The sequence below is a fragment of the Poecilia mexicana genome, unplaced genomic scaffold, assembly GCF_051168715.1.
Source record: "Poecilia mexicana isolate PSO_F unplaced genomic scaffold, ASM5116871v1 scaffold_23, whole genome shotgun sequence".
Lineage (NCBI taxonomy): Eukaryota > Metazoa > Chordata > Actinopteri > Cyprinodontiformes > Poeciliidae > Poecilia > Poecilia mexicana.
Genome location: NW_028263392.1, coordinates 18,633,049 through 18,653,218, shown reverse-complemented (window position 1 = coordinate 18,653,218; position 20,170 = coordinate 18,633,049). Strand labels below are relative to the sequence as shown.

The following is a 20,170-nucleotide window of genomic DNA, read 5'->3' as shown; positions in this document are numbered from 1 at the left end:
TGATGGGTGCAAAAAACACCTGAACACTTTGATTACTAGTTTTTCCCCAAACCTTATCCTCAAGGCAAACTGACCTGCATGCTTTCAGTTCAGCAAAACCTTGTTAATCAAATGTTAATTAAAATCATGTGTGCTGAATTAGGGAAATGACTAAAACTTGCAGGGCAGTGTGCCTGGTGCCAGTGCTGAAAAACATTGGATTCGATGTGGCATTTCAATCAATGAATGTTAATTGGCTAGAATTGAATGGTTGTTTGATGGTTGATCCAGCTTCTGTCATTGACCTGAACCATACATGCAGCCTTTGTGATCATAATTCAACATTAAATTAACATCGTGTGCTATCTGGGTAGTTCTTCCCCAAACCTTGACGTCAATCAAACTGACCTGCGTTTTTTCAGTTCAGCAAAACCCCGTTAATCAGACGTCAATTAATATCATGTGTGTTGAATTAGGGAAATGCCTAAAACTTGTAGGGCCTGGAGGACCAGTGGTGAAACACACTGGATTCGACGTTGGCATTTCATTTATTTGATGTCAACCACAAAACAACATTGATTCAATGACACAGTTTCAACATTAGTTAATTGGCTAGAATTGAATGGTTGTTTTATAGTTGATCCACCATCAGTTGTCGACCTCAACCAAACATGCAACCTTTGTGATGATAATTCAACATTGAATTAACATATTTTCCAACAAGCCAACAGCGAAGCAGCTGTGTGTTTGGGACATCCCACTCATGTAAACGGTGGGGGTGGACCGCTCCACTCCTTGTAGTAAGTTGTAGATGTTTTTGTGTCAATATATCACACACACACAGTCAGTGAGAATTGTTATGAACAAGTAAGAAAATGTACAGAAAGGAATCAGCACCGACTATCCTCTACAGTGGTTAATTTAAATGTGATAACCCCCGCTCAGTAATAAAATACTCTGACCCAGAGCGCTGATGAGGAGGAGAGGAGGGGAAGGGGTGCATCTGACATTGATTCAATATTGATCAGATGTTGATCAGACATCAGCATTTCAGTCATTAGATTTCAACCACAAAACAACATTGATTCAATGTCACAGTTTCAACATTGGTTACTTGGCTAGAGGTGGATGGTTGTTTGATGGTTGATCCACCGTCATTTGTCGTCTTCAACCAAAAATCAACCATTAATCAGACTTCGGCATTTCAGTGACCAGATTTCAACCACAAAACAATGTTGATTCAATGTCACAGTTTCAACGGTTTGATTGGATGGTTGTTTGATGGTTGATCCACCGTCATTTGTCGACTTCAACCAAAGATCAACGATTCTAACTATTTTTCAACGTTGATTTAACATCATGTGCTATCTGGGTGTAATGTTATGTAATGTTTACTTAATTTTTTTCTACAGCAGGAGAAGTTTTGTCAAAAAAGCATAACAGGCTAAATTTCAAAAATGTTGTAAAAACTTTTTTTAAAATAAAAATGTGTGGGGAAAAACAGTCCATATTCCAAACACATTCACTTAAATTTTCACTTTAAGGTACATATTCACATTCTTTATTGACTGTATATCAAATATATTTTAAATGTAACTGAAGATATGACATAATACAACATATAATATTCAATACAATACAAAGACTTAAATCTTATTGTATAGACTAGGTCATCAAATCACTACGTTGCCTGTAGGAATTTTTAATGTCCAGCAGGTGTCAGTATTGAGCGACACAGTATCGACACAGTATCAATACAGTGTTGCTTTGAGTCGAAACGCCTCATGACGCCTCATTTACCCATCACTACCAATTAGTATTAATAGCCATTATTAAAGCCGACAAACGATAAAACAGCCACGCTTACCCAGAACAGTGCAAACAAAGGAAGCAGATTTGGTTGACGTCACGACGCAAGCAGCCTCATGACAGGTGAAGGCTTGAACTGGCCTTAAAGTGGCAGCGCACCATTTATGCTGCTACAAAAATATGACCTGATTGTGTAAAGAGGAACCTGAATCACACAGAACAAATTTGTAATATGACTGGAAGTTACTGTGTAAAATCTGGTTCATCAGTGACTGAAAAAGCCTCTAATGCATCAGTCTTTGGCTACAGCTATAGAGTTCTATTCTGGTTAAACGAGTTCTATGTTTACACTGTCATCCATTGTTCTGTCACAGCAATAATATGTCATCTTCAGATCCATCACTAGTAAGACAGAATACAATTAAGGAAACATGTTGAAAGAAAAAAAAACAGGTAAAGAAGAAATTTATTTTCAATAAAAAAATAATGGAATCACCTCAAAAAAAAGTATAGATTAACTGATAACCAGTGTATGAAATTTATTTAAAGGGTATGTATTATGCATTTTCCAGGCACATAGTACATTACAATCAGGTAACTTCAGTTGTTATAAAAATGCTCTATATATGAAATAAGACTAAAAATATTTCACTTCATAATTTAACGACTTGACATTGGACCTCTGTCTCCTGCTCTTTCTGAAACTCCGCCTTCAGGAAGCCATCATAACATGGCTTCTCTTGGAGACGGGTACTTGGATGGTTATGGTTGCTATGGTTGGCACACAACCAAGCTCTTCTCAAGCTCAAGCTCCCTCAATTAAGCCTTATTGTAAAACCTATGAGGCTGTTAGGCGCTAGTTCAGTGTTAAATTCACAGCTAATGCACAGCTCAGCTGAACTTGTGGCCATCAAACAACAGTTTGGTTATTGTTATATCACCAAAGCTGAAATTTGTACTTGGTTGACAGCAGCTTCTGTTTGAGGACAACAGATTGGGAATCAGTGCATAGAATGGCAGGTCTTCAAAGAGGTGACTATATACGAGGGAGACCTGAAGGAATACACGTCCTCTAGTCTGGGCTTCATCTCTAAGTGTGCAGATGACTACCAAGACATCTGGTAGTCATCTGCACTGGTTTGGTTACCCAAACCAAACCAGAAAAATGCTGAGGTGAGAGCTCTGCTCAACGGTAGGGAGGCCTACAGGAGGAACCGCTCCACCTCTGTGGGTGTGGTCCACACAGCCCTCACCCACACATCATATAACTGCTCAAAAAAATAAAGGGAACACTCAAATAACACATCCTAGATCTGAATGAATGAAATATTCTCATTGAATACTTTGTTCTGTACAAAGTTGAATGTGCTGACAACAAAATCAAACAAAAATGACCTCCAGCAGGTCATAATTGAGTTATATTGTGTTGTTTAAGTGTTCCCTTTATTAACCCTAACCCTTTATTGAGCAGTATATATATATATATATACCCTAACTTTAACTTATTTATTTAATCTAAAAATTAAATAAGTTATTTATTTATTTATATTTATTATTTATTTATTTAATCTAAAAATATTAAATTAATTTAAACTACATAACTGCATAACTGCCATTGATGGCAGCCACATGACTTGTGATGCAAAAAGGTGCCTCCATTACAGTTCTGCAAAATATATCTATTTCAATATGGCTGATAAAACATTTTTTTATCAGGACATAGTTTTTCTAAATTATGTCTCCATAAAGCTTATTTAATTTCTAATTTCAATTTGAGTTAATGGAAATGCAGTCACAGAAGCATCTACAAGAATGGATAAAGCAGGCTGTAATTCTTGAGGTGCCTTGGACTCTTCAAGGTTTGCAGTAAGATGCTGCATATTGTTGATGAGTTTTGCTGAGAGCGTCATCTTTTCTGCCGTCATTTATTGGATCAGCAGCATCAGGGCCAAGGACTCAATGATAAACAAGGCTGGTTATGTTCTGGGGATTACTGTGTGCAATTTTAAATATAGTATCTATCCATCCATTATCCTACAGGCTCATCACCAGGGGTGCTGGTGCCTATCTCCATGGTGAATGGGGGAGAGGCAGGGTCACCCTGGACAGGTGGCCAGTCCATCGCAGTACAAAGTATCTTCTATTTTCAATATTTCACTTGAGATGGTGATGCAAAGAAAGTTTTTACATAAAATAAAGACAAACCTGAGCCTCCTCTTCATGAGACTACCATACAATAACTGTCTATGAGGCAATTGCAAGTTTGTGTCATCATAAAAAAGCAAATGAATGTTGAAATCTGTGTCATTAATTTTTGGGGAAAATCTGTCATTGTTCCACATTTCCTGAGTCTGGTGTCATTTAGCATAAGTTGTAGTGGATAACCTCTATGAAAGAACTCTGCTGTAGCTATGTCATTGTAAATAACAGTTTACAAGTTTTACAAAACCATTTTCTCATATTTCCACTTCTTCAGCATAGATCAGTGGAGTTCACTTCAACAAATTAGTTACACAGTTCATAATTAAGTTTTCTGCTTCTTCAGTTCTACAATCAACCTTTTTATGCACAAAACTATACACACGCATACATTCCAATTCAGCTTGTTTCGTTGTCTCAAAATTGCCGAAAGATTATGGGCATGCATGTGTCAATTTTATCCTGGTTGAATAAAGTTTAAGGAAGGGAAGAAGTTGTTCTATTCACCCATCTCCCTCTTGGATGGGATGTTAAAGCTAAGCAACTGAGTCATCCTGAACTATTATTTGACCACAGAGGCAGTCCTCGCCTGTTTGGTGCCCTGGGGGAACAACTTGCGAACCTCTCCTGCCCCACTCGAGTTAACAAACTAGTTGACTTTTTAGTTGGTGTGTTTGGAATCTATTTATTTCACTGAAAGGGAAGAAAAAGACTGAATCTAAAAAAAAAATTGGATATGGTTGAACAAAACGAGAGATTTAAATTGAATGGCTCACTGATAATCGATGTTCATGAAAAAACATCCAGAAACACCCAGCAGATATGAAACCTGACCTCCATCTGTGTCCAACAACAGACAGACGTTCCCAAAATGAAAAAACTGGTTAGTAATCAAAAGGAAGCTCGGTCCTAACAAGTTCACCCAAAGGATCGTCAGACCTCTGATGAAACCTTACCTCCACACATTATCACACAAAATAGCAAAATAACAGAGAACAGAGCCATAAATGACAGCATGTGCAGATAGCAGCACCTGGAAACCTTTTTATATCTCTCATTGCTGATGTTTTATTCAATCAGCCAGCAATGACACTGTGATCTCCCAAACAGTGGAACATGGAAATGGACTCCATTTCCCATGACCCTTCACTCCCATCCCATCAGCAGACCAATTGGTACACACCAAGCAGTAGCCTTTTGGAAAAAAGAATATGACATTGAATAGCTGTTAATGATCAAATTCCATGCTTTATTAGAACAAATGGATTCAAATGGCAGAAGTAGTCCATCTGCTGAATGTGTTCACTGGAGGAAACTGGAACATCTGAATCAACCCCTGCTGCATTATGCATGAAACAGAAATAAGCTAACTTATGCTTAGTCTGAAACATGATGCCAGTTCTGAATTACTTGGCTTTTCTCTCCAAAGAATCTAAATGTAACCAGTTTCATTTGGTTGGAAGGTTTGGAAACATGCTGATTATCAACAACACTTCTCAAATCACCTTTAATTTTAAAGATACATTTCTGAAAGCATGTAAATCTGGTGTAATATGAGCACAAGCTCCATTCATAAATATTTTGTATTTTCAAAAGAGATTGCATCATTGTCTTGAATTCTAACTTTGCAAAATAAAGTGTCTGAAAATGTTATCTTTGTGCATTCATGGGAAATAACCTATGGATGCACAAACAAAAGATATTTTTTAAAATAACTACACAATTTACTATTTTTTAATTGAAGGACTTTTTTTTTTTTTTTTTTTTTTTACAGATACTCATCAATAAACTGCACTCAAGTTCCCAGTTAAAAAGTTCAGGTGAAATGTGGGATGAGTGGTGGCCGATGGCTGGAACCTTGGTGTTCTGATACTTGGCTACAGAATCTATTTCTTGGGTCATTGAATGTCACCTCTCTGATGGGGAAGGAGATTGAATTGGTGTGTGAAGTTCAGGCTACAAATAGTCTCACCACGATGCACACTTCTGGCAATGGAACAGAGGTATATCTCTCTCTAGACTCTGCGTCTCTCACCAGGGACTCTGGAGTTGTCCCTAGTGAGAGACACAGAGCAAGCCTGGGGATACCTTCTGCCCCCATCTTACTGCATGAATCTTGTGTTCACCCCAGTGAATTAGAGGGCAGCATCCCTCTCCCTACATGTTGGGGGAAAACAGCAGCTCAGACCTACGCCTAATGGAATCTTGGAGAGGGTGCTATTGATGAGTATCTGTGCCCCTCTTGTGAACTTCCTTGTTCTGATGGGGAACTTCAACTCTCATGTGGACTATGAGAGTGAGACCTGGAGGTGTGTGGTTGGGAAAAATGGCCCCACTGATCTGTTATTGGACTTCTGTTCTCATCACCATGTTCAAGCATAAGGGTATCCATATGTCTTCTTCGCACCAGGATGCGCTAGGTTTCAGTTTGATGATCGATTTTATCTCATCTGATTTGCAGCCGCAGGTATAGAGAGGGCATATACTGTTCACTGAAAACTATCTGGAGATGAGTTGGTCCTACCACCAGGGGTGAAAGTAGGCGGGTACGGCAGGGTACTGCGTACCCCTAAAAGATTTAGCGGGGCTACGCAGTACCTGCAAGAGAGGGGAGCGGCTGTCTGCTGTAAAAAAACCAACGGGTTCACTGTGCAGCCACTAATCAGTCGTGACTGATTAGTTTTTCAAGAACAATATAAAACTCCACTTAATCAGTTAATAAATAACCTTTTTCCCATTTCATATTGTTTCTGAACTGTTCGTGCTTTAATAGAGCAGCGGTGCAATATGTCGATCGCGGAAGGTTTTGAGTCGATCTCGGCGGTAGGTGATGAACTGAACGCCGTCAGGACGCTGAGACCAGCACGTCCTCCTCTGACTCCTTATCAAAACATTCAGAACTTAAAGAACAACAAAACAATCAACAAAAAGTGTTCAAATTAATGACCCAACAAAAAACAATAATCTCAGTAATTATTGTTTCAACAAGGTGTTGCGCAATTCTGTGCGTTTCGATTCCATTACCAAAATAACGAGCAGAGCAGGAGTTTAAATTAACTAATCAACCACCAGTGTGTTCAGGGAGGCTTATTAATGATCGCAAAATAAATATCAAGCCTGAAAACCTAATATCGTGACGGACTGAATGTTATGTTTTTAACGTAACCTCTAGTCGGCTTGAGGAGCGCAAGAGGTTGCCATGGCAACGGGTGTGCTTAATTGACAAAGTGAGAGACGGAGCGTAAAAAGGTCCGAGTGGTTTAGAGTTGATCACCTATTCGGTTTATTTTGCCTTTGCTGTAGCTCATCACAGCCGCTGTAGTTTCTGAACGTTCAATAAACGACAAACTTGGACTAATTACCTCGTTAGTCTGTGAGTATACCACTCACAACAAACATCAAACACAGTAAATATGTTTCATTAAGTATTTAACAAACAAATGGCTTCTACCGCGATAATTATGTGAAATTAAATTAATTGTCTAATAAAAAAAATAGTTTGGTGTTGTCGGGCTCAGAGTCTGAGAGACTTTTCCTTTATGAAACTTTTTATTTTGCTTCTTATTTAGTGGAAATATTAATGTTGATGAGATTTTCTCCAAAATGATAACCTTTTTCAATCTTTATAGCTCCACTGTTAAAAATGAGAATCCAACATTCACAAATGACAGTGAAATAAAATCCAGTCCAACATCTGGTTTGAGGTGATTCCTCTGGAACCTGTTGGAGGAAAAATATCCCACCTTCAGAAGATGAGCCTTAACAGAGCTCTGTGGTTCCTCCTATCAGTGTGAGAGTCAGGGTGAGGAGGGGCCATGTTAGGAAGATGAACTGGAAGCTGCAGGATCTTCAGAACAAACAGGTCATGATGCTAGGCTACTGATTATCCCTCTGTCTGGACACAGGATCAATAGAACCAGTTTAAAAGCTAAAATTAATGGTTATATGCCAGACATGGAAAACTGGGATGCACTCCATACCATGATGTTCAGGATTTAGGTCTCATGGCATCTCAAGGTGTCAACATTGCAGCCAGTGGGTTGAGAGAAATACAGCTTTATTTTGTAGCAATTCAAGAGCTACCCAGCTTTTATCGCTTTGTAAAAAAAATCATCAGCACAGAAACTCCAAAGCACAGTTTATATACACTAGATGGAAACTCAGATTTTGTGGAAGTTTAGTTTTAGTAAATTGCTCAACACCACCACCCTGGGAATTTCACCCAGAGAATATTACCTCTTGTTTAAGGCACACAGGTTCAGTTAGGCAAGAATTAAAACATCTGAGACGGTTTCAAATTTATAAAAAAAAACAAACATTTATTAAATTCTTTTGAAAATGTTTTTAAAACCAGTTTCTTTTTAAAAATGAAACTAAAGAAATCAAAGGAAATCAAAGAAAATAGAAGAGCTGCAGCAGCTGAGGTTACCGGCCGGAGGGGGCGCCATGGGGACGACATCCACCAAACACAGCAAATAAAAAAAAACCTTTAACACCAGACGCAGTGAAACAACCCAAACTCAAGAATCGCAGCACGCAGACGAGGAAGACACCGACACCACACCAACACCGCCACCGGACCTCAGCAACTGCAAACACAAAAACAAAAAACAATTAACCAATATAACAATCTTAAAAAGAACAATATCAGCCCGACTAAATAAACAAAAGGGCTGTGAACAAAAGTAAAGAAATAGAAATCAGACAATACAAGTTAAAACATTAAGACCAGGCGTGGCCCTGCCACGCCACAGCGGGAGATGAACTGGGCGCGCCGTTGCCACACTCCAAACACCGCTTCATTGAGGGCGGATAACGCCGCCACAGTCCAACTTGAGAACAATTGTGCAGAAATCCGGGAGATTTAAACATGCATGATTTAATCAGTAAGTTCAAATAACGACCAATCCAACATGTTCTTGCTTTTGTACAGTGTGTGTTGTTTCAGAAAGACAGAAGACTGGACAGCGTGGAGCAGCTGGATTTTCACCAGCCTTTTCTGATCACACAAGAGGTAAGTGACTTCTCGTTTCTCCCGTTCTCTATTGAAAGACCTCTATTCTCCACAGATCCCTGTTCATGGTGGGTTCTCTCCGTGTACTCGAGCTTCCTCTCACAGTCCAAAAACATGACTGTCAAGTTAATTGGTCTTTCTAAATACTCCCTAAGTGTGAGTGTGTGTGTGCATGATTGATTGTCCTGTCTGTCTCTGTGTTGCCCTGCGACAGACTGGCGACCTGTTCAGGGTGACCCCACCTCTCGTTTTCTGTAGATAGACACTAGACCCCTCCCGACCCTACTAGAGACAAGGGTGTTAGAAAATGCATTGATGGATTGCATTATGAATGACTATATTATTATTAGTTTTCCAGGTAAAATTATAATTTGTAGTATGACTTGCTTTACATTTTATTGGAAACATCTGATGATGGTCTTGTGTATCTTCTCTTCCAGTGTAAGATCACAGAATGGATGACCTGAGTGATTTCCTGAAACAAAGGAATATTCCAGAGGAAACTATCGAGACCATGCTGAGAGAGAAGGTACTAGCTGAAAAAAATCAGTATTTCAAAAACTACAGTTTTTTTAAAGCATGTGTCTAGCAATGTTATCTAATTTAATTCAAATAATGTGCATGCAATTCTAGTTCCATTTTTGTAGTTTTAAAGAAATATTTTTTATTGTCCTTATTTAGATTGATACCAACGTCATCCAGCTCATGACAGATGAAGAGTTAAAGAATTATTTGCCATCATATGGAGACCGCATAGCCCTGTTAGGGTACTGTAAAAGAAAGGAAAATGGCCCCCCAAACAGTCGCAAATCAAAACTGTTTGAGCGCCTGAAATCTAAGTTGGGTAAAAGAAGAACTGCTCATGAAGATGGCTGTGGTATGGAAAAAGAAGAGCAAGCTGAAACAACTGTAAAGAAGAATGCTCTGAAGTCAAAGAGAAAAATAGAAATAGGCTGGCTGCTTTATGATGAACAGGCTTTTAAACAAGTAAGAACAAGAAGAGGTGGTGGAACAAGGAAGGTCGATGAAAGGATGCTGAAAAATGTGAGATAATCCAGAAGGCTCTTGACCTTTTCTTTCCAAATGGGAAAAATAGAAAAGGGGTCCATAACAGATTTTGAAATAGATCTGAAAGATTATCAGGAAGTGCCAATTGATGACAAAATCTCTGTTGGACAAATGTTTCATGTTACAAAACTGAGTATTCTCAGGTTTTACCTGACCACATGTAAAAAGAAGGCTAACCAGTCAGTCAGTCAAGATGAAGTTTTGTCTTCACCACTTTTTCAGGATCAAGACCGTTCTCTGAATCAGCCCTCCTCTTCATCTGCTGTAAATGTTGCAGCAACCAGCCAATCTACAATATCCACAGTAACTTCTGACTTCCTATTTGTTGGAAATATAACAAATCATGACAATATTAACTTGGTGTTCCCATACAGGCTGGGAACACCATGCATTAATGTGGGACGACCACGAGGAGCCCGAGGATTATTTGTAGATCGTATACGATGGTCATTCCATGCATGGACAACTTCATCCAGCTCCACCTGTTTGATTAAAAAAATAAGAAAATAGTTAGAAAAAAGTCATGCTTTTGTATTATTTGTAACTTATTTCAAAATTGTGTGCTGAAAGCAAGAAGTAAATTTATAGTACCTGTATTGTTTGTAGGAAACAAAACTGGATCAGTGATTTGTCCAGAAAGCTGTCAACAAAACAGCCATCGGCTTTAAGCTGGTCGAAATGGTCCATCCAAAACTGGGCACATTCACTTCTTAAAGTGCACCACCATCGCTCTGTCCTTTGGTTTCCCGTACTCGGACCGAGAATAACAGAGTCAAAACCATTTTCATCCTCTGTGTTGTGCAGAAATCTTTGCATCGCCGCCACATGAGTGTCTCTGTGCCATGATCCATTCGTATCTTCTGTGGAAATCCATTATACTCCATCACAGCGTCAATGAAATAGCCAGCAATAATGCGATGGTCACTTAGTCTTATATGCTTCTAGCCAGATCATTTTCCTCGAAAAGCCGTCTATGCATCCATTAATACATAAGGCTTTAATTTGTCATACCCATCGATGCGCCATAGTTTGGTTCCCGACTGACATATAAGCGTCGTCTCAAGCAATTTTGTGCAGGCAGGTCAACCCTGTTGGGATCCAATAAGCGCATCAAAAGACGTACCGTTTCCCTGTCTGTTACTATGCCAGCCATCCAACATTTCTGGTCATCCACCTGTAGCTGTGCCGTCTCCCAGATCCTTGTAGTTCCTCAATAAGAGGCCACTTCTGCAACATCTGTCTCGTTTTTTCTACACCACAGGCGCTTCTTTTGCAGTCTTCTCTCCAGTGTCCGGAGACTTAAACATTATGGGTTTCTTCCAAAACTCGCAAGATTTCAAGATTCATAAAACCACTTCTGAAGTATTGCTCAATGATATTATCAACATCCATTTCTTTCTATCAAGTTGAGCATATATCAAACTATAGGGCCAACTCAAGTTATCTCATTATGAGATAATTATTTAACAGAGTGATGGAAATGGGCTTCCATACATAAACCTCCTTAAACATCACTCTTAAGTCTCTTAAGTTCCTCTGGACTCTGACCTCCTGACCCCCAATCAGAACCCTGGGGACTGAGCCTTTTTTGCCAGCACCCTCTCTTACTCAAATCAGGAAGCAGGAGAAAAAGATCAGGAATATGCTTTTTAGTGACACTAAACCAGACTGGTGTACTTTCAGGTCCTCCAGAAGAGAATTAGCTTTTCTCTAAAGTTCTCCAACTGTTGTGTGATGCTCTGTCCTGTTAGTGCCTCTGTGGCATTTGCAAATTTATTTGGCCACACAGTGCAGTGTTTTTGGAGAATTTTTTTAGGCTGCAATTTACAGCAGGATGCTTGCTGCTTTCTCAAAGTGGAATATCAGCTTCTTAATCAACATTCGTCATATTTACACACCACAGAATCTTTTCATAGAAACATTGAGATGCAAATACATTAGTTTTAAAATCTAAAGCTTGGCAAGGATGACTAATGGTAAATTGCGTCCTCTTTCATTTCTTCCACTAAATGGAGTCAAGGAACATTGCAATCATTTTCCAGGGAAATTTTATTAGAACTCCCACATATTTATTCTAAGACAGGGATCAATAAAACCACAGGTGTTTGTATAGAGTTATATTTACTGTCAAAACATTCAGCAAGAAGCAACAGCCTTCACTTCTTCTCCAGGTTGCTCAGGGAGAGAAGGAGTGGCCCCCTGCTCAATGTGTAGCCAAAAACAGGACAAACTGCAGTCTGTTGTGGAAATTTCAGTTGAGGACTGCAGGGCTGTGAGGGGACGATGGAGGGAGATGTGAGGAGAGCATCACTCTGTGAGACCAAGCTTCTTCTTCAGGGACTCTGGCATCTCTGGAGGAGGTGGGCGGGGCAGACGAAAGTACACCTTCACAGAGTCATAAATGAACCACTGCAGGGCTGTCAGAGTACCAATCATGATGATACGGGCAACAAGACCTTTCCATACACCTGAGAGAGACAGACCCACATCAGAAGATTTGAACATCACAGAATCTGGTTAAATCCATTCTAAGGGCAGATTATTCACCAGGGATTCAGTAAGACCCCATTGAACTAACTGGTTGTCTGACCCCCAGACTAGCTGCACTGGGGGTTCCTGTCTGATGACCAGGTTGCCAGTGCAGCAGGTGGGCTAGGGGACAGGTGGACTGCTCTCACACGCCAATGACTCAAGCACCTCCAACTGTACAGCCAGGAAGCTGCTGAGGAGCTCTGCTCACAGAGCAGCACCCTCCAGAGGTGGATCTAAGGAGCGTGCTGAAAGGTTGGACTGGCAACTCATGTTGATACAAACCTTTAGGTCCCAGCCTCTTGAGGACCTGAACAGCTGTGCTGCCCTTCTCCTTGTTCAGCACAGACACCACAGAGTCTGCAGGATGTGACACAATGGCACAAAAGACACCAGCTGCAACAAGAAAACAGGTGAGAAGAGCATGAGTGGCAGCTAAGCAACATCTGCATCACTGTGAAGTTCTTGTTGAGAAACAATGTGCGCTACAGATTTTGTAATGTTTGTAGAAATCCTTTCAATATGCAGCTCTACAGCAAGTGCTTTAAGCAATGCAGCTGCTGTACCCTGATGATAGTTAACTGAAAGCAGCACAGATCAATAACTTCTTACAGAAGCTTTAGCTTTAAAAAGTATGATCAAACTATGAGAGCACCGACTTGTTCACATGCTTGGTATGATGGGACACTCACCAATGTAGCCAGCCACGAAGGTGACGACGAGTTGCTCAGGTTTGCTGCACTCGCTGCGGGGCTTAGGAACAACATACTTGTAAAGCAGCTCTACAGTACGCTCGAAGCAGGCAAACTTCATCATGGTGTAGGGGATCTGCCTCATCCACAGGGGCACCACACCCTTATAAAACCTGGCCAGATATCAAGCATCAGGTTTAGTATGAGATTCAACTGTAAGTCTGTAAATAGATTGATAACTATCCATCCCCCAGACTAGCTGCACTGGGGGTTCCTGTCTGATGACCAGGTTGCCAGTGCAGCAGGTGGGCTAGGGGACAGGTGGACTGCTCTCACACGCCAATGACTCAAGCACCTCCAACTGTACAGCCAGGAAGCTGCTGAGGAGCTCTGCTCACAGAGCAGCGCCCTCCAGAGGTGGATCTAAGGAGCGTGCTGTGACCACATATTCCAACTGAAGAAGAAGTGTTCTCACCAAAGAAGAGGTGTGTACTTACGCCCAGAGTCCTTCCTCTGCAAACATCTTGGGGACGCCCTGTCTGAGGGTGTTGGCGTAGCCGGGCTGAGTCTGGATTCGAACCTTCACAGCCTCCATGGGAGCCAGAGCAATGTCAGCGAAGAACTCTGCACTAGCTGAAGCAGCCAGGTACAGCGATGTCCTCCACAGGTAGGTATTTTCCTGGTTGGTGAGACCACAAGATGACACTATAATCAACTTCAGCTGTCAGCTGCATGTTTAAAGCTAAGGACCAGTAAAATGTTTGTTGATCCCCATAATTAAGATTGGAGAGGTTATCCCAGATTCAGGGATAACCTGTGGAGAGAGTCAACCATCAACCCTTTTTCACATTCAATGAAATCAAGGTGTGTATATCTGTACTATATGCAGGGTGTTTGGATAAATGCATCAACAAGTGATTGGCTGAGCTTGCTTTTTTAACAGTGGCCACTGTACTTATTTCAGTAATTGAGTAATCAATTATTCTGTTGATTAATAGAGTAACCTAATAAAAAAAAACTTTGTAAAGTAAAATACCGGTAAATACTGCCATAACAGAAGTATTAATACTGGCCCAAATGTTCATCTTTGCATTCCTTACAATTACTTTACTGTAGCTTAGGAAATAATTAAACAGCATGCTGACAAAGACACTGACAAAAAAACAAAACAAAACTCCAGTTTTTAGTTTGTGTTCATCTTCAGTCAATTTAATAGACTCACTTTGGTTTTGTTCACATGGATAGCTTTTGTATCCATGTGAACAAGAGATCTTTGTCACCTTCGTCAAACACAGAAACACCTGCCAGCTACGTAAACGCCACGGTGCGCTCCGTCACCCAGTTATTATGACCAGGGTGGTAGGAAAATTATTTTCTGGTTCATTTACAAAACTACACTGAAGCTAAGCATCAGCTACGGTGCTGGAGCACAGCCCCCTGCCTTCTGTCTGACTGCATGTGCCTTAGCGGTTTGCCTCCGCTCCACCTGTATTCATACAGCCGCCGTTCTCTCCAAACCAGCTGTTCAGTAGACAGTGGCGACAGTCCACTTAAGGATGGCCCAAAAAATGTCAAGAACCTGGACCAGGGAAAAGATGACGCTTGGTCACAATATGTTATGCTATTAGCACTTAGCATTCATCAAAAACTTATTGGCAGAAGTGTGAACGTTGACAAAAAATACAATTATCCAGCCAAATCACAGGGCATTAAATAGTAAAACAAGCTAGTGAAGGTTTGAGGCAGATAATTTGCCTCAAGGATTTAATAGAGGTATTCGAATCATTCAATGAATTGTCACAGCCCTAGTATCTGGGAAGGAGACGTGAGAGGTTGGGTGAAGGGAGCAGATGTCAGAACTGTGAGCCCCATCCGCGCTGAACTCACCTCCCCCAACGTGTCACTGTAGAAAATCTTGAAGACCTCATAGAAGCCAAACTTGCACAGTCCCTGCATGGAGTAGCCAATGAAAGTAGGGACCCAGCCCTTTGCTAGACCTCTCACACCATCCTCCCTGATAGTCACTGCAAAACCATTGCCGATGCTCTTGTATTTATCTGGATTCACCTAAGGAGAAAAAGAGATACAGTGATCACCAAGGCAAAATAGGAAGAAAACGTTCGGAAATCATTATGAAGTACTTCTAGTTTGGAACCTGCTGTCACAGGCAAGTGTTGCCGTGAAGTCCCACATGCCTTGAGCTCTCCCACCATGTCTTACTGAGACAAATTTGTTTGTCAAGGATGAAAACTGCCAATCATGGTTACACATTGATAAAATTAGTGCAATTTAATCCTAAATTCACTGTCAGCTTTTATATAAATCTGACTTACATTCTGAAGTGAGTGGGGTCTCTTACATCTCAAAGTTTTGCAGAATCTGCTTACATTACTGAACACTTGGGGAAGTCGTTCATTTCCCAATGGTTAGCTTTTGTTCCCATACACACCTGCATACGGCACTTGACAAGGTCGAGGGGCACCACTGCGGTGTGTGTGATGCCGCAGCTCAGGATACCACCAAAGCCGCACAGGGCATAGTATTTGGAGGAGCCAAACTCGCAGCTGACATCCTCTGTGGTACAAGGGAGGGACACGACACACATGCAGCATGCCAGGTCACATGCAATACAGGAAAAATAATCACAAAATATACAGGGTTATGATGGAAGAGTCACAGCAGCTGTGAAACCAGCAGGAGACCTTTCCTAATCATTGCTTCCATCAATGGTCTGAGCTCAGTGCTAGGACTCTTCCAGCATAAACTCTGCCACCAACATGCAAATGTGTATTAGGATCACTCAAAAGAACATAAAAAAAACAAACAAAACATAATCATCACTTTACAGAATCAACCACCATGGAGATTCAACTTTATTGTTCTTTAAATCAATTCAGTCTTTGTTTGCCAACTTAAAATGTAGCCAGACAAACTGAACAGGTCCTTCAAAAGAGCAATGTGGACAGTTTTCAGTTCATTCCGAACTAAAAACTGCTGCTTCATTAAAATGTTTTGCACAGATTTAGCTGCATCACCAAGTTAGAACATTAGCTAAACTGTCATTTCAGTTAATCATTTACATGAAGTCCACACAGTAATAAAAACTAAAAATGCATTTCTGTTCATTTGGCCTTCTCAACCTTAGGGAAGGTTATCCAGAAGACCAGCCATTTAGAATGAGACATTAAAGCCTCTAATTAGAAAATTAAGGTGAAGACAAGCAGAGCAATGTGTGCGATTAAATCAAATTTTGCTCTGTATTCAGCAAGTCATAAAACACATTTGAACAGTCAAATATCTCCACTGACAACTTTGGAAAGCAAAAATGCCTAGACTGTTCGCTTGAATAGATTTTTGGATGTTGACGTTACGACACAGAGGCGTACTGTCCCAATTGTCAAATTTTTGCACGCTTATAACCTGCGCACTTGAACCCTTCTGTGCATGTCGAGTGAGTCCACACTTCATAGAGGGGCATAGGGTGCAGTTCGAGTACTGGGACCAGACCAAAGAGCCACACCAGTCCATGTCACAGGCCTTTTTTGTCCAGAGAATTTCTTGCAAACACTGGGTAAATCACCTATCAGCAAATCACAGTAGTGCAATTCACAGCACTAAAAACTGTAGGATTTAGGAAACTTTAACACAATCACTAATTATTCCCTATGAATCTTTAGACGTCCAATAACAGATGCATTACCTCGTCATATTTTCTGTCAACATTTTTTTAACTCAAAAACACAGCAGACTGCTGGTGGACTGCCCTACCCCAGACTTGGGTTTTCTGTGGGAAACTTTGCAGCAAGAAGGTCTTGAATCTCAGTCTAGGCTCTTTTTGCATCACGTTTCCATGTTTTCCCTTTTATTCTTGAGTTCTTTCTCTCATCAATTTTAAGCAGTTCTCTCTAAATTGCATGCTTGGGCATGAACATGTGCATGCATTATTGTGTGTCCTGGGTCTCAGCGTTGGCCTGAGATGGACTGGAGATGTGTCCAGGATACACCCTGCATCTCACCAGGCACAAGCCTCTCACCACAAGCATAAAAAACAAGAGACAAAGTTTGGAGTTTCAACATCAAGTGAGAATCACTAAAGAATAAGTAAATATGCCAGTGTGGGGAATATGTTTAAATAATTGAATTTAACTGTTTAATGATATTGTAGTTCACTGAGAAAAAACAACAACAAAAAACACCTGCATGGCATGCAGTTAAAAGTCTCAATCTGGCCTCTCTTTTTACCAGAAAGAAATCCAGTGTGCTGTCCCATACCAACTTTTACCTATCCATGTGAAAATTGTATGTTTGTTTTTATTTCTTACATATGTAATTATCTCCACTTTCAAAACATACTTGCCAGTGACAAACTGTGGAAATTCCTACACTTTCTAAACGGGTCGGTTCCACTGGCCCCTGCAGTGGAACACGGAGTTTTATGGAATCATGCAGTGATATCGTCACATCAACAAAATGTGATCGGAATTAAAACAAAAACAACCTCCACCATGCAGATTGATGCTTATTAAGAGAAAGGAGGAGGACTGGCGGGGATGAAGTTACATTCAAAAGAAAAAAAAAAAAAAAAAAAGATCGAGCTACTGCAACAGACCTGCATTCTGCATTTGACCAGGTCGAGGGGAACAACAGCTGTGTGTGTGGTGCCACAGCTCAGAATCCCACCAAAACCACACAGGATAAAATACTTCTGAGAGCCGAACTCACAACTGTCTCCCTCTGAAGAAACAAAGGTGAGGTATTAAAAATTGAGCACGTCTGCTCAGAAAGGGGAAACAAAGTAGAATTCAATACACCTGATTAAGTGTTTGGGACATGAGGTCAACATGCTGTACATTTACCCTTGTCATCTGCTACAGTACTTGAAACTACGAGTAAATACGAGTACTTTGCAGCCCCTACAGTCATTTGTCCTTCGTTGTCCTCGGCATGCAGCCGGCCACAGAAGAGGCCCGATAGCAAATTGCTCCAACAATTAAACATTTAATTATTTTAAAGCTAGTAAAACAGAAGTTGGGCATTAGATAATCAGTAAATAAAGAGACCACTATTAGACTACATAATAAACTACGTCTTGTCAGGGTAAATCTATAGCTAGCGTGGCTACAGTTAGCTCTGCTGCTAACGACCCGGTTTACCGTCTGCTGTTGCAGCTGCTGCCAGTCTGCGAGGCCGTTGTCCATTGAGGCTCTGTTGGGGTTCTTCCACTTTCTGGAGGCTGAACAGAGGGGCGCTGAACGGGTTGGCTCTTGCCAGCTGCGTCAGAGAAGTCGGGTACATGGTGGCGGAGCTACGCTACAGAGATCAAAATGCAAACCATTAGCTTATGCTAACTAGTAATGAAATCCTTCACTGACAACCAAAAGCAAGTGATACAAAGTCATTGAGACATGAAACATACATTGTACTTAACAATGCAGCGTATACGTACTTGGATGTTGTCTTAAATGGATATAACGTCGGTTTGTCTGCAAATTTATACCGGCCTGTCTTTTCCTCATTCAGGCCAAGACTAAAATACTGTAAAGGATAGGCTAAGCTAACTCAATGGGGCTGACCAAGGTTATAGTCACCTTTTAAGTCCCCCTCTTCTCACACATACACACACATAATTCGAATACACTAAACACAGTTATTATTCTTCCCGTAATAAGTACTGATGTTCTATTTAATATAAAGGATTTATAACAAATAAATAAACTTACTTTCAGTGTCTCAAGATGGCGCCTCCGCTTTTCCGCAGCCGGCTGCTCGGAGAGACTTGATGACCTCGCGGTAAATCAATTTGTCCTTTCATGACGTCATCAACCCCTCCGGGCGTGATCGCTCTCTTCTTTGTCCAATAGGACAACGGTACATATATGTCGCTTATAATATTTGGACAAATCACAGAACAGCGCTGACAGAATTAGGGCGGTTCTTCTGGCGACCTCAGAATGACTTTCAAACGGATTGGCTTTGCACTTTGGCTTATGTCCCCACAAAGTTAATCTCTTATCATCTATGGAGGATGTTCAAAATGCAAAATGCAAAAAAAAAAAATAAAAAAAAATAAAAGTCATAAAAATTGGGGGTGTCTTGAATCTTTATCGGTTGTTCTAAAAAAAAAAAAAAAGTTACACACGCACAGAAGCACATTCATACATATGTATATCATATGCGTAAAATGGTTGGGGTCACACTGCCACCCACTGGGGATCTGGCAAAACAACGCTACCTGTCGAGGGCAACAAGAATCGCTAAGGTCCCCTCTGTCATGGATTGTTCTCTCTCCTATTGGTGGGCTGAGGTGTGTTTTCTTAGGTGTCTGCACAGGAAGTGCCCTTTTGACAGGGAAGCTGATGTGCAGCGACCAGGTGAGAGTGTCTGCTATGTGGACCATGAGGAACATTGGGTGCGTGACAATCTCTACACCAGTATTCTGGATGTTGAACAGGGTTTTCCACATGCCGTTTCCTACTGAAGTCTATCACCAGTTCTTTGGTTTTTCCCACATTCCAAAGCAAGTTGCTGTTGCACCATTATACAAAAAGTTTGACCTCCTCTGAAGTGATGGGGGAAGGATGGCGGTGATGTGACCTTTGACCAGCATTTCAGGATTTTTCTGCATTTCAAGGGTTAGGGTTGATTATTATGTATACAAGTCAGGGGTGGGCAATCCTGGTCCTGGAGGGCTGGTGTCCTGCAACTCTTAGATGTCTCCCTGGTCCAACACACTTGAATCCAACAGCTGAATCACCTCCTAAATCAGTGTTTCTCAACCCTGGTCCTCACCGCCCCCCTTCTCTGCATGTTTTAGATGTGCCTCTATTCCAGAGCAGCTGATTCAAATGATTGCATGACCATCAAGTACTGCAGAAGCCTG

At 40.9% G+C, this 20,170-nt stretch overlaps 1 protein-coding gene, 2 non-coding genes and 1 pseudogene across 5 annotated transcripts; 1 reads left to right on the top strand and 3 right to left on the bottom strand.

Moving 5' to 3' along the window:
- Window positions 1-7,549: 7,549 nt before the first annotated feature.
- LOC148152566 (uncharacterized) lies at window positions 7,550-10,665 on the top strand (annotated as a pseudogene). The gene is made up of 3 exons (XR_015762066.1): window positions 7,550-9,001; window positions 9,442-9,530; window positions 9,683-10,665. The product of XR_015762066.1 is annotated as an uncharacterized LOC148152566 (transcript).
- A 1,435-nt stretch (window positions 10,666-12,100) lies between these two features.
- Window positions 12,101-19,138, bottom strand: slc25a3a (solute carrier family 25 member 3a). Of its 2 annotated transcripts, none has more exons than XM_088002933.1 (8): window positions 19,011-19,138; window positions 18,444-18,600; window positions 17,900-18,024; window positions 15,178-15,357; window positions 13,788-13,969; window positions 13,291-13,463; window positions 12,884-12,994; window positions 12,101-12,537 (listed from the first exon to the last, which is right to left on the bottom strand). In XM_088002933.1, exons 2-8 carry the CDS (start codon window positions 18,583-18,585, stop codon window positions 12,377-12,379), a joined length of 1,074 nt encoding a protein of 357 aa, XP_087859059.1. In that variant the 5' UTR covers window positions 18,586-18,600; window positions 19,011-19,138; the 3' UTR covers window positions 12,101-12,376. The 2 variants fall into 2 exon arrangements, with proteins under 2 accessions (XP_087859059.1, XP_087859058.1); XM_088002932.1 differs by lacking the exon at window positions 17,900-18,024 and adding an exon at window positions 15,740-15,864.
- On the bottom strand, window positions 12,650-12,848 carry LOC148152565 (small nucleolar RNA SNORA53). Its single transcript, XR_015762250.1, has one exon. It is a non-coding gene; the product is annotated as a small nucleolar RNA SNORA53 (small nucleolar RNA).
- On the bottom strand, window positions 13,529-13,727 carry LOC148152564 (small nucleolar RNA SNORA53). Its single transcript, XR_015762251.1, has one exon. It is a non-coding gene; the product is annotated as a small nucleolar RNA SNORA53 (small nucleolar RNA).
- Window positions 19,139-20,170: the final 1,032 nt, after the last annotated feature.

What these genes read in the sequence shown, in the direction of transcription:
- slc25a3a (XM_088002933.1), bottom strand. Translation starts at nt 18,585, where the DNA reads ATGTACCCGACTTCTCTGACGCAGCTGGCAAGAGCCAACCCGTTCAGC. An exon ending in CTTCGTGGCTGGCTACATTG is followed by an intron (nt 12,995 to 13,290) that starts GTGAGTGTCCCA and finishes TTCTTGTTGCAG; the next exon opens with CTGGTGTCTTTTGTGCCATT. An exon ending in CAAGAGGCTGGGACCTAAAG is followed by an intron (nt 12,538 to 12,883) that starts GTTTGTATCAAC and finishes TGTCTCTCTCAG; the next exon opens with GTGTATGGAAAGGTCTTGTT.